The 13,779-nt window shown below is 43.7% G+C and overlaps 1 protein-coding gene across 9 annotated transcripts in view; it reads right to left on the bottom strand.

Moving 5' to 3' along the window:
- GALNT16 (polypeptide N-acetylgalactosaminyltransferase 16) overlaps positions 1-13,779 on the bottom strand; it is a 203,869-nt gene that overhangs the window by 171,415 nt on the left and 18,675 nt on the right. The window contains exon 1 of one of the 9 annotated variants that reach the window (XM_077322597.1): positions 2,724-2,991. The exons of the other annotated variants lie outside the window; for them this stretch is intronic. Within the exon in view, the coding sequence (XP_077178712.1) occupies positions 2,724-2,771 (48 nt within the window). The 5' untranslated portion in view covers positions 2,772-2,991. Of the gene's footprint in view, positions 1-2,723; positions 2,992-13,779 lie in introns of those variants that run through there. 9 annotated transcript variants of the gene reach the window in all.

Raw genomic sequence — 13,779 nt, 5'->3', positions numbered from 1 at the left:
ATTGGTCTAATAACTATTACACTGAGATTGCTGATGTATTTAAAGATTCATAAACTAGATTTATTCCCGCTTAAAAGAGAGCCTATTTGTTCTTTGGCAATTTGAGACTGAACACATGATCAAAAAATCTTGTCTAATGGTCCCCAAATTTACTTCCCCACTTCATGACGTCCTCCAGTGAAAAGCAGAGATTTTTTCATGTCCTTGTCCTATCTTAGCAGCCGGGTCCTAGAGGTGACTGAAGTTTCCTCCAGAGCAGGGATCTATCCAGAAGCTGGAAGCTGAGTGTGCCCTCCAATGAGCACTGGATTGCCTAGGTACAAGTTTGTAGGTTTAACCACCTAGGAATAAGCTGAATCAAAAAGCCCTCTGATCTGCTCAAGGGCACAAACTTCTCAATTTCCTGGGGGTGGGGGAAACTTAGTAATCAATATTAAATTATTTAAATATGAAATTATTTATATTTCCAAAACCCATAATGCATCAATAATTGATCACATGGTTTTAAAAAAAGTTTTCATTTATAATAGTCTGAATCTTGGTCAGAAAAAGAAGACTCTGTGAGAGGAAAGATGTCATGTACTCCTTCACTGAGACAATTTGAGTAAGTATTCAATTTGTGCATACTTCCTTCCCCTCTGTTTTGTCTTCACAACTTAGGATGAGTCTGTGACCCGCCCAAGGTCAAATGGCGTGCTTCATGGCTGGACATTTGAACTCTGGTCTCCCAGGTCTTAGACCAACCCTCTAACAACCACACTACTCACATGCTGAATGCTCAATATGAATTTCCAAATGCATCTCAGGATATAAATAGTGGCTTCTCAGATATCTTGACCTGAAAATATGGGAGCATTTGTCCAGTTGAGGTAGGGTCCAGAACAGCAGAATCTTCTCACTTTCTATATTTGATGAATTAACTCTACCTCCACCCATACGCACCTCGTGTACAGACACAGAGAGACAAAAAAATTTAAAAGGTTACTTCCATATCTTCAATTTCAAGTTTTAGGATACCAAAATCACCTTAACTTTTGGCATTTGAGCCACATGCCTGCCTCCCCCTCCCAACCCCCCCCCCCACTACACATAGCTAAAGAAAGAAATACGCCTAACCTCTCATTTTTTCCTGCCAATCTGTAAGACCCAGGATATCAAAATCACCATAACTTACAGCAGACTCTTTTTTTGATGAGCCACAGGTTGCAAGTAGGGACTTTAGGCAGAAGTATCAAAGATGCCCAGGAAAAAAATAAGATCGGGCAGTAGAGGGGTGTACCTGTGTAACAAGTAAATGTCCTACAATCCCAGAGAAAGATTCAAATGAGTAGCTGTGTTGGTCTGAAGTAGCGCAATAAAATCAGAGTCCAGTAGCACCTTTAAGACCAACAAAGATTTGTTCAGGGCGTGAGCTTTCGAGGGCAAGCACTCTTCAAATCTTTGTTGGTCTTAAAGATGCTACTGGACTCTGATTTTATTGTGCTACTTCAGACCAATGCGGCTACCCATTTGAATTAATTCATGGAGGTGATGAAGATAAAATAGAGGGGAGGGAGGGAGGGAGTGAGAAGAGTTCATATTTCCTTTGTCTAATGGATTATTGGAGGCTGATAACTGGGAAAGAATTTGATCTGATGCTTTCACAGGTTAACAGTTTGGAGAGCATCCAATGTATCAATTACAAGAAGAACGCAGGTGATAATTTAAAAAGAAAATCCTCATAAAATGTCTTTTTATCTTCCTCACTACTTGCAGGAAGGGGTAGTAATTCCTCTGTTCCTGTCCCCTCTTCATATTCTTAGGACAGATCCAAAGCAAAAAAGAAAAGCATACAGAATAATCCAAACTCCTTAAAGCTCAATGCAACAACTATAATCCATTATTCCAAAAAATGGAGGGGGGAGCACTTTGAGATGAGTTGGAAGAACAAAACCCCTATTAAGTAGGACATTATAACCCCAAAGCAGCTGAAGAAAATTAGCAATGGAGTGGTGAATAATGTACCAGCAAATGCGATCAATGTCCCAAAAATGCTATTAGGAAAAAGTTCTCTTAACATCTTCAGAAGAGATAATGAAGGGGGAAAGATACCAGTATTTAGAGCAGAGGGGCCATGAGGGATGCTTTTTCACTGCCTTCTGCCCTACCTTACCTCCCCAGGATCAATCTCTAGTAAAAACTGGTTGTGCCTGCAGAAGCCAGCTGTGGACAGTGCTGACAGCAGGCACCTATTAGATTCCCCACTCTTCCATGTGCAGCCAACTGGTTGACCTTGGGCCACTCGCAGTTCTCTCAGAGCTCTCACAGGCTCACCTGCCTCACAGGGGAAGGGTAGGCGATTGTAAGAGACTTCTTCAGGTAGTGATAAGTGGGTACAAAAAAACAGCTCTTCTTCTACCATCACAACAGCAATTTCGCACTCTTAATACAACAGTTGTTTTCAGCCCCGAAATGGTTTCCCAAGCAGAAATCAAAAGATTGAATCTTATCTTCAGGAGAACTAGAAAAGTGGTGCCAAAAACTGATTCTGATCCATTTCAGCAGCCATTCTGAATAGCTTTTTCCTGGTAACTGTACAGTAGCCCATCCTGATCCCAATCCTTTGACTGACCACTATCACTTTGGGGCAATACTATGTCACTACTGAAACAATTTGTCCCCTGCTTCCATCCTAGTAGCTTTTCCTTCTGTGACAATAACTGAGAGGACAACATTGTGCTCACCTCTCTTTTAGTGATGTCACTACCTCCATACTGCTCAGTGTTCACCATGGAAACCTCAGAGAACTTCCTCAGCTGACTACAGCATCTCTTCAGCACAGCAGCAAGCCAATTCCCTTCTTGAAAAACTTCCAACACAGATAACGCTGCTGTCTTGTGCCACTTGGATCGGTACAAGACATTGCTGTCAATGCAGAAGAGTTTATAAGCAGTAGAGAAACCATCACTCACAAAAGACAAACAGCAGCTTGTCAAAGACTTAGATTCTGAAATGGCATGTCACAACATGGAGGGCAATTTCCAGGTTTAAGACAGCTCAATAATTCACAAACACAGATCTTGCATGCCAACCAGTGTTCCTTCTCACAGCAAACACACAACTCAAACACAACTTTAAATAACTGTGTGTACGCCTCTGGAAATCCTGATTGGGCCACACGGGTAATTATTATTATCAGCTATTGTTGAACTGGAGCGCTGATGTTTAGGTGCTTACCTAATCACTTTAAGCACGTGTTTTGGCAAAAGGATGGATACAGTCTCGATTTACATGCTGGAATATCTGAGGATGTCACCAGAATGCAAGGACCAGCCTCAGATTCTAGGTAGATCTAATTCCATGATAAATACACAGAACATCAGGGGGAAAACTGTCTATAACCTCTTATCCCTGTCAGACAATATGGGGGCTCAAGCCCAGGACCTGAGGCCAGCACCCTTGTTCCATGTACCAGCAAACCTGCCTACTTTCAGTCTCCTGGCCCAATCTGATCTGCAGGCAAAAGACTGGGGTTGGGGGATGAAATCCCCCTAAATACATGAAACAGGTCCTGTGAACCAAGTTTCTAATGTGACCCAGCAAAGTGATACAACATCTGTACCAAGAGAAGTTCATAGAAAGCTTCTTATTAACTTAGTATATAAATTTTCAGGAGTTCATGAGGAGCTGTCAGATCACTGAAGACTGCTGTTTGAACAGTGAAGCTCCTTCCCATAGCTGGTGAGGCAGCCAACTTGTGGGGCAAAATATTTCCAAGATGCCATAAAATCATCTGAATGACAAGTTTCTCTAACAAAGACAAATAACTGTGTACAAAAATGGAATGTACCCGTATTTAAGTTTCCAGGTAACTCAAGCAAAGTACTTCCCATGCGGAGACCGCATGCCCTGAGGACAAGGACATGAATCACTTTTGAAGGGCTCCTTGATACAGTGGTGTCATTATGCACAATTAACCACCCAGAGCATATTTCACAGGTGCTCTACAGCAAAGACAACCTTCCTTATTTGCCACCCACCTGAGAAGCTGAAGACAGAGAAGATGACAAGAAGGGGAGTGGAATAACAGTTTCAGCTCTAATTAAGTGGTATTGTGTTTGTCAGAGCAGGTGATAAAATCTTCTGGCTCTGAAATGCGGCTTAATCATTCTGCTGTTTAGCAAAAGGGGAAGAAGTAGGAAGAGGCCATTGCACTTGGAATGATAATCCTCTTTCTTACTGGGGCATCTCTTGTTCCACAGACTCTAACTGGGTTGCATGAAAAGGGTTGTAATTCAGAAGTGCTGTTGACACTACAGATGCATGAACATGCTAATCAAATCTGAAATTAGTGGACCTTACTACCAAGCAAGTGTATTTTTTGATCCATGGTCTTGTAATGTGCTTCCAGATACTTCTTTCACATTGAAAGGCTTGGGGGTCCCTTCTAACTCTATGAGTCTATGTTTCTATGCAAGCACTTTCCTAAATATTGCAAGCGTGAGTCTAAACAATCTGGCTTAGAAAACATAATTTGGTAACCTCTTCTTCAATACCTTCTTGTAGTAATCTTTTTTTCTATTTATCTTTTACCTGTTAGTTGACAACCCATAACCACAGGGAACCCTTTTCACCTAAATCTGAGAAATCCTAAGGGAATGCTTTTGTGCAGTTTCCCAACTATATGTTACAGCAACTTTACAGCCGCTGCAGGGCTATCACACAAAACAGCATCCTCAGGTCTAATTTTCTCAGTCCTCCATAACATCTAACCATATTCAGGCTGTGACAGGGCATGGCACATGTCAGCTCCTCCCTTCCCCAGCATCTAATTAAGATAATGGGCAGAGAATCCTGCAGTGTGAGATCATGAAGGGTCCCAAGGGAGTAAGGAGAAGGAGGTTCTTTTTCCTTGGGCAGCCTTGAGTCTATCTGCCATGATGACAAGAAGACAGGCCTGAATGTGGGTGGAGAACTGGACAGGTCTCTTTTGTTTTACCACTGATGTACATTAACTTACAGTACTGCCTAGAACGAGTCCTGTATACTTTCCAGCAGCTTCATGCTGCACACAAAGATAGCTGACGGATTCCAATATCAAGTGGTCACTTTGGAAGTTTGTCCACTACTACTAACTTTTCATTCTGATAAGTGACAGATAAGGAACCACAGGGCATTTCCGTACCCTTTAAATGTAGTGAAATGCTTACCTTAGGTAGTCGTTATATTCCGGCCTCTCCACATGACGTTGCCAACATCCAGCGTCTGAGCAGTAACCGGCTAGCTACATCCTCCATTTTTAAGCACTAGTTGGGGAATCCCCAAAAGTGGATTCAACAACCTATGTAGCACTAGCTAATGGAGAGCAACAAGCGGAAGGAAGTTATGGAGGCTAAAATGCATGAAAGGTACCTGCCTCGTCCCACCCTCACTCTCCTGGGGACGGGAATGTCTTTTAAAAAATGTCTGATATCCTGGAGCAACAAATAGGCAGACAAGCATTCAGGCGATGCCAGATATACTTTTTTCCAACATTGTAGCACAAAGCATGACTATTTAAAGCTCCAACCCCCCCCCCAAAAAAAAAATTGGGAATGAGATTAAGTTTTTAAAATTATCAAGACTCGTGATTCAATAAGGGGTTGTGTTCAAAAAGTGTTGTGCATCTATGATTAGATGCATAGGCATAGCAATGGAGAAGTATGCATGTGTTGCAGGACCTTTAAAGCATGAAGAAAGAGGATTGGCTGCCTGGCTTGATTGACAGGCGGAAGAGAGTCATGTATAAACCGCGTTGCTCTCTTCCGCCATTTCAAGCAGGCGACATTGGGGGTGAGAAGCATAAAAGGGCATCAGAGAATAGTGAGACATCAAAAAGGTGAGGAGGGGCTGGGAGGTACGATTATATTTAGCGTTACACCATTCAGCTGGCGTAACGCTATTTTTACAGATGTGCAGAAATGCCCACAGAATTCCCCAGAGCCATGGTCCCCAATCCCCGGCACTCCCACATAGAGCAGCTCACCATCAATTTCATTCCACACAATACAGAGACACAGAACCCCAGGTCTTTCAGCTCTTCACACATTCTTCCACCAGAATGGACTTTCCTTGAGATTCCCAATGGCCCAGAGGACTAGATAAGGACTGCTTTAAATTACTGCAAAGGCTGTTCAGCTCTTGTTTATTTTACATGTTTTAAAACCCCACAAGCAGTGCAGAGACTAACTGAATATCAAATTTTTTTCTGCTATTTAAGCAAATAGCAGTCCCTTAGATTCAAAGTGTAAACACAATAAATAAATCAAGCTGTTGGAATGTAACTAAATCTTGATCTTTCGATAGCTCTCCCAGAGAAACCAGGAACTATCCATTGGTGCCACGCAACAGAGCTAGCAAAGCTCTCTGGATTGCAAGGAACAGCCAAAGGCCAGATTCTGCTATGAGCACAAAGAGGCCTTGCCACTGAGAAATGTCTTCAGTGACAAGCCAGCGGTGTTACAGGGCTTCTAGTGGGCTTTGCCAAATGGCCTGAAGCAGAGCACAAACAATCCAGCAGCCTTCCCCTGCAGCACGCATCTCCAAGTAAAACATGGCAGAAGCCGCTCAAGGACAAAACAGACCTGCAACTTAAAATTGCATCACTAATTGGGTATAGGAAAGCAAGAGTTCCCCCCCCCCCAACTCAAATTGCAGGCAGGATTTAAAAAGACATAATTTAACTATGCAGACAGATTTTAACACCGTTGATGAATTCTTCCTAGCACCTTTGCCACTGAAAAAGGTGCTATCAGATTTTAACGACTAGCAATGTCAAGGTCTAAAATGCAGTGGCAGTGTGCTAATGGGCCAGCACAGAATTAGAAGGAAAGTGAATCAGCGGCTTGGACAAAACGGGAGACTCCTTGTCTGCATGTTAAATGTGGTCTCTCTTCCAGATATTTAAGTGACTTGTGCCCCTCTGGAAATCTATAAATAACAGTAATTATATATAATTACCAGGGCTGCGATATTTACTCAATGAATTGTTTTGATTAATCAATGAAAGCCTTTTGGATTGACTAAAATGTGCCTTCATTTACAGTTAATTGTTTTTAATATGAGTTTTCATACAAACCAAAGGCAGAAGTGACCACCTCAGACTGAATTCACATGAGCCACAAAGTACTTTCTGTGGCTGATGATGTTTTACCATCAAGTCGCAGCAGACTTATGGTGACCCTGGAAGGATTTCAATGCAAGAGACATTCAGAGATGCCTGCCGTCATGTCATGACCCTGGTATTCCTGGGGTCCTAGCCTGGGTAAACCCTGCTTAGCTTCCAAGATCTCACAAGACCTGATTCTGGATTTTGGAACCGAATGATGGCCGTGCATTTTAACTTTCCTGTGCTTTTTAGTGTACATGTTGATTTGGTCTTAGAAGAGGCTCTCTCACACTGTTCAAAGGCACTGTCTCCTGCAATGGGCGTCCATCATCTAAAAACAAAGAAATAACAGCTGGATTTCATGCAAGCAGAGCACAGATTACTTTCCCACCTCCCATCCTGCAGTATAATATTTCCCTCAAATTTGTGCTCCCTTGGGTCAGACATAAGGTTGGGAAACATCTGGAGATTTGGGGAGATGAAGCCTGAAGAGTCTAGGGTTTGGTGAGAGGAGGGATTTCGTTGAGATATAATGCCACAGAGTCCACCTTCCCAAGTGGCCAATTTGTCCAGGGACAACCGGGGGTTGGCAATACTAGTCAAAGGACTCCTCAGAGCAGGGGTCCCCCACATGGTGCCTATGGGTACTGCCCCCCAACACCTTTTCTGGCACCCACCAACTGCTTTTAAGAAATGGCTGGGGCTTTTACCAAACAAGGGTGTAGTCTGCACAAAGCTTTTATTCCAATCCCAGGTAGATTCAGTCCCTGCCATCTCCACTGAATGCGATTTCCATTTTGATTTTGTCCAATTTAAATTTTCCCTCAGCAACAAGCGTAATTGATCCAGAGTGACCCTACCTTTATCCTGCAATATCCTAAGGTAGATATAACCCTCAATATTTGAAGAACTGGATTGAGAAAGCATGAGAAAGCACGCGGAGTTCTGCCTGCTTTGAATTTCTTCCTGAACTCCGTGGTAGAGAAGCCCTGATTGGCTAGGGCGTCAGTTCCAGGTTTCCAGGATTTAAAGGGGAAGTCCTAACTTTTCTCAGCAGAAGCTCTAGAAGCCTATAGTTCTCTCAGTAGAGATTTGCCTCTTCTTTTTTTTGCTGTCTCCAATCCCCCGTTCAAGAAAAGAAAGAGGCTCCTGCTGCGCTTGGCTTCCCCCTCCCCTTCTGAACTTCCCTAACCACATGCAGAACACTTTTCTGTTTCAATGGGGGGGGGGGGGGAGGAAGACCAGAGTTCAAATCGATCTGGATTCAGAAGGGTCCAAAACGGAATAAACAAAGTAAGTACAGACTCTGCCAAGGATTCTCACTAACTACTGGAGGTTTGATTGGCTGTGCAGATTTTTTTTAATGTTGCTTGGGCAGCAGCTGCCACCACAGGACAAGGGTCTATACTGTGTTACTAAAGATAAGCTATGGCAATCATTGTGTGGCTGGCTCAGCTTGGTATAGCAACTAATTGCTAGCTTGGTGTAGTGAGAGCCAGCTTGGTGTAGTGGTTAGGAGTTCAGACTTCTAATCTCATGACCCAGGTTTGATTTCCCATGCTTCCACATGCAGCCAGCTGGGTGGCCTTGGGCTCGCCCCTCACTGATAGAGCTGTTCTGACAGAGCAGTAATCTCTCAGCCTCACCTACCTCACAGGGTGTCTGTTGTGGGGAGAGGAAAGAGAATGCAAATGTAAACCACTTTGAGACTCCTTTGGGTAGAGAAAAGTGGCATATAAGAACCAACTCTTCTATGGCAGCCATTTTGTTGCTGCACCCATCATGCCATGTCAGAATTGCAAATGTGTCTGGGGACCCTGCCCTAGAGACATTGTGGAGGTCATTCTAGGAAGCTGGTGTGAGGGAATGGTGAAAATCACTCTACCCCTCCTTCCATAAGCAGAAGTTCCTACTTCAAGCAGAAAGGCACTTCAGACTTGAGCCAGTGCCTTTATCTTAAGATCAGTTGTTTTCTTTATATGCAAATATAGGACAATATACCAATTAATGGATTAAAATGCATACAATCAATATATTAAGTTTCCTTTGGATCATATCCCTAATACGTCTTTCCTAGAAAAAACAAAGAAAGTTGGTGCCAATACCTAACAACTATTGATTATTAAATTGCCTCAAATATTTTCTCAGTTTTTAATTTTTGTTTAAATCTGTCCTGATAAAAATGCATGTCAAACGCAAGCTGCAGTTCTACAAATACTCAGTTTCTTGCAAGCAGGTATGCTTAGGATTGAACTGTGTACCTTATTGTTTCTTAAGTACTAATGTCACCTTCACTCTATAAATATCCAGATGCCCAGCTTTTGTTGTTGTTAGGTGCGAAGTTGTGTCCGACCCATTGCGACCCTGGTCCTGGTTGCAGCCAGACGCGCTTCTTGTGAGCTGGGGACCACCAATAGATTTGCACGCACAAAGCATAAAGCCTTGTGGAGGGCATAAGGTGATAGGCGGCCCCTCAGATATGTGGGGCCCAGATGGCAGATGGTCTTAAAGGTTAGCACCAGAACCTTGAACTTGATCCGGGACTCAACTGGCAACCAATGTAACTGCATCAGCACAGGCTGAATATGGGTCCTCCAGGGTGTTCCAGTGAGGACCGTGGCAGCTGTATTCTGCACCAGCTGCAATTTCTGGGTCAAGGACAAAGGAAGGTCCATGTATAGCAAGTTACATAAGTTAATCCTGATCTTATATTCCAGTAAATATTGTATATGTCATCAGTGAATATAATGAGTAATAGCAAAGGACTACAGGACCAGACAATAAAGAAGATGAAAAAGGTATAAATACAATCTTATTTCCCTCAGTCCAAAATTCATCTGTGTGATATTAAAGACGTAGGCAGAAATATATTACTGGTTGTTGTTGTTGTTAGGTGCAAAGTTGTGTCCGACCCATCGTGACCCCATGGACAATGATTCTCCAGGCCTTCCTGCCCCCTACCATTCCCCAGAGTCCATTTAAGTTTGCACCAACTGCTTCAGTGACATCCAGCCATCTCATTCTCTGTCGTCCCCTTCTTCTTTTGCCCTCGATCGCTCCCAGCATTAGGCTCTTCTCCAGGGAGTCCCTCCTTCTCATGAGGTGGCCAAAGTATGGGAAGTGACCATGTCCTCATAGAATTCCTTTTGAGATGGGGAGCCAAGGAAGCTTGTAGCCAGACACGGATGTTGGATTTTCGTAGGGCAAACTTTAATAAACTCAGAGACATGATGAGTGTAATACCATGGACGACAATGCTGGAAGGGAAGGGAGCATGTGAAGGGTGGGCGCTACTCAAACAGGAGCTATTGCATGCTCAATCAATGACTATCCCAGAAAGACGAAAACACTGCAGGAGCTCTAAGAAGCCTATTTGGATGAACAGAGAACTTCAAGAGGAACTAAGAAAGAAAAGGAAAATGTTCAGGAAATGGAGGGAAGGACAGAGCTCTAAAGAAGAGTACCTACAGGTTACTAGGCACTGTAGATCATGCATAAGAAAGGCCAAAGCTGAAGGTGAGCTAAGATTGGCCAGGGAAGCCCATTGTAACAAGAAAAGAATTTTCAGCTATGTGAGGAGCAAACGTAAAGTGAAGGAGGCAATAGGCCCACTGTTGGGTGCGGATGGACAAACTCTAACGGAAGATGCAGAGAAAGCAGAAAGGCTTAGTGCCTATTTTACATCTGTTTTTTTCCCACAGGTCAAAGTGTTTAGGCACATCTAGAGATGGCCATAGCCAAAGGACAGTGTCTGGGTGGCAGGTTAACATGGATAGAGAGGTTGTCGAGAGGCATTTAGCTGCACTGGATGAGTTCAAATCCCCTGGTCCGGATGAAATGCACCCGAGAGTACTCAAAGAACTTTCCAGAGAACTTGCACAGCCCTTGTCCATCATCTTCGGAACCTCTTTAAGGACTGGAGATGTCCCGGAGGACTGGAAGAGAGCAAATGTTATTCCGATCTTCAAAAAAGGGAGGAAGGATGACCCGGGAAACTACAGACCAGTGAGTCTGACCTCTGTTGTGGGGAAGATAATGGAGCAGATATTAAAGGGAGCGATCTGCAAGCATCTGGAAGACAATTTGGTGATCCAAGGAAGTCAGCATGGATTTGTCTCCAACAGGTCCTGCCAGACCAACCTGGTTTCCTTTTTTGACCAAGTAACAGGTTTGCTGGATTGGGGAAATTCGGTTGATGTCATTTACTTGGATTTTAGTAAAGCTTTTGACAAGGTTCCCCATGATGTTCTGATGGATAAGTTGAAGGACTGCAATCTGGATTTTCAGATAGTTAGGTGGATAGGGAATTGGTTAGAGAACCGCACTCAAAGAGTTGTTGTCAATGGTGTTTCATCAGACTGGAGAGAGGTGAGTAGTGGGGTACCTCAGGGCTCGGTGCTCGGCCCGGTACTTTTTAACATATTTATTAATGATCTAGATGAGGGGGTGGAGGTACTACTCATCAAGTTTGCAGATGACACCAAATTGGGAGGACTGGCAAATACTCCGGAAGATAGAGACAGAGTTCAACGAGATCTGAACACAATGGAAAAATGGGCAAATGAGAACAAGATGCAATTTAATAAAGATAAGTGTAAAGTTCTGCATCTGGGTCAGAAAAATGAAAAGCATGCCTACTGGATGGGGGATACGCTTCTAGGTAGCACTGTGTGTGAACGAGACCTTGGGGTACTTGTGGACTGTAAACTAAACATGAGCAGGCAGTGTGATGCAGCGGTAAAAAAGGCAAATGCCATTTTGGGCTGTATCAACAGAGGCATCACATCAAAATCACAAGATGTCATAGTCCCATTGTATACGGCACTGGTCAGACCACACCTGGAGTACTGTGTGCAGTTCTGGAGGCCTCACTTCAAGAAGGACGTCGATAAAATTGAAAGGGTACAGAGGAGAGCGACGAAGATGATCTGGGGACAAGGGACCAAGCCCTATAAAGATAGGTTGAGGGACTTGGGAATGTTCAGCCTGGAGAAAAGGAGGTTGAGAGGGGACATGATAGCCCTCTTTAAGTATTTGAAAGGTTGTCACTTGGAGGAGGGCAGGATGCTGTTTCTGCTGGCTGCAGAGGAGAGGACACGCAGTAATGGGTTTAAACTTCAAGTACAACGATATAGGCTAGATATCAGGAAAAAGTTTTTCACAGTCAGAGTAGTTCAGCAGTGGAATAGGCTGCCTAAGGAGGTGGTGAGCTCCCCCTCACTGGAAGTCTTCAAGCAAAGGTTGGATACACACTTTTCTTGGATGCTTTAGGATGCTTTAGGATGCTTAGGGCTAGTCCTGCGTTGAGCAGGGGGTTGGAATAGATGGCCTGTATGGCCCCTTCCAACTCTATGATTCTATGATTTGAGTTTCATCTTCAGGATCTGGCCTTCTAAGGAGCAGTCAGGGCTGATCTCCTCTAGGACTGACCAGTTTGTTCGCCTTGCAGTCCAAGGGACTCGCAAGAGTCTTCTCCAGCACCAGAGTTCAAAAGCCTCAATTCTTTGACGCTCGGCCTTCCTTATGGTCCAACTTTCACAGCCATACATTGCAACTGGGAAGACCATAGCCTTGACTAGATGCATGTTCATTGGCAGGGTGATGTCTCGGTCCACATATTGCTGGAGCCTAGCTTGTAGGAGCCTAGCTTGTTCATTGGCAGGGTGATGTCTCTGCTTTTTAGGATGCTGTCTAGATTTGCCATAGCTTTCCTCCCCAGGAGCAAGCGTCTTTTAATTTCTTTGCTGCAGTCCCCATCTGCAGTGATCTTGGAGTCCAGGAAAATAAAATCTATCACTATCTCCATTTCTTCCCCATCTATTTGCCAGGAATTGAGAGGGCTGGATGCCATGATCTTTGTTTTCTTGATGTTGAGTTTCAAGCCAACTTTTGCACTCTCCTCCTTCACCTGTATCAAGAGGCTGTTGATCAACAGTCTTCTAGGACCCAAGTCAGTCAGGAAAAGCCTCTGCCCTGGAAATATTTGCTCCTGAGTAAGTTATGTGAGGTTTGTAATTTGCAATCTGAGAAGAGAGGAATGCTTTCAGGGTAACCATTACAGGCAATTGCAGCAGGGAAAATAATGCTGATGTGGGTGGGACTGGTAAGATGTACACTTTACCTTTCCATATGGTCTTGCTGCAATCTTTCCAAGAACATCACAAGACCAGCCATTTTATGGCAATACGCACTAGAACTGTGGCTCAGAGGCAAAGCATCTACTTTGAATGCAGAAGGTCCCAGTTCAAAGGTATCTCCAACTGAAAGAATCAAGTAGCAAATAATGTGAAAGATCCCAGAGAGACACAGCCAGTCAGAGTAGGCAGTACTGATCCTGAGGCTCATGGTCTGACTCAGTATAATGTATTTTCATGTACCCATTTGTACCTTTTCTCAAAATTCTGCAACTCACAGGCCCGGCATAGTTGTACACAACCATGAATGCTGTCATAAGCAACCCCTCAAATCATGTGTAGAGCCAATGTGCATAAGACTCTTTTCTGACCTTCCATTAAGCATGTAACAATGAGGGACACAGCTACTCCCCTTCACACATATTCAGAAGATGTACAACTAAAATCTCCACAAGGCTACTGAAGTTGACCTTAATGGCAGCGTTAGTTCAAATGATAGTTCCCTCTTGCAAATAACTA

This window comes from Paroedura picta, chromosome 2 (genome assembly GCF_049243985.1).
Source record: "Paroedura picta isolate Pp20150507F chromosome 2, Ppicta_v3.0, whole genome shotgun sequence".
NCBI lineage: Eukaryota > Metazoa > Chordata > Lepidosauria > Squamata > Gekkonidae > Paroedura > Paroedura picta.
The sequence above is the reverse complement of the archived record's forward strand: the minus strand, read 5'-3'. Positions and strand labels throughout refer to the sequence as shown.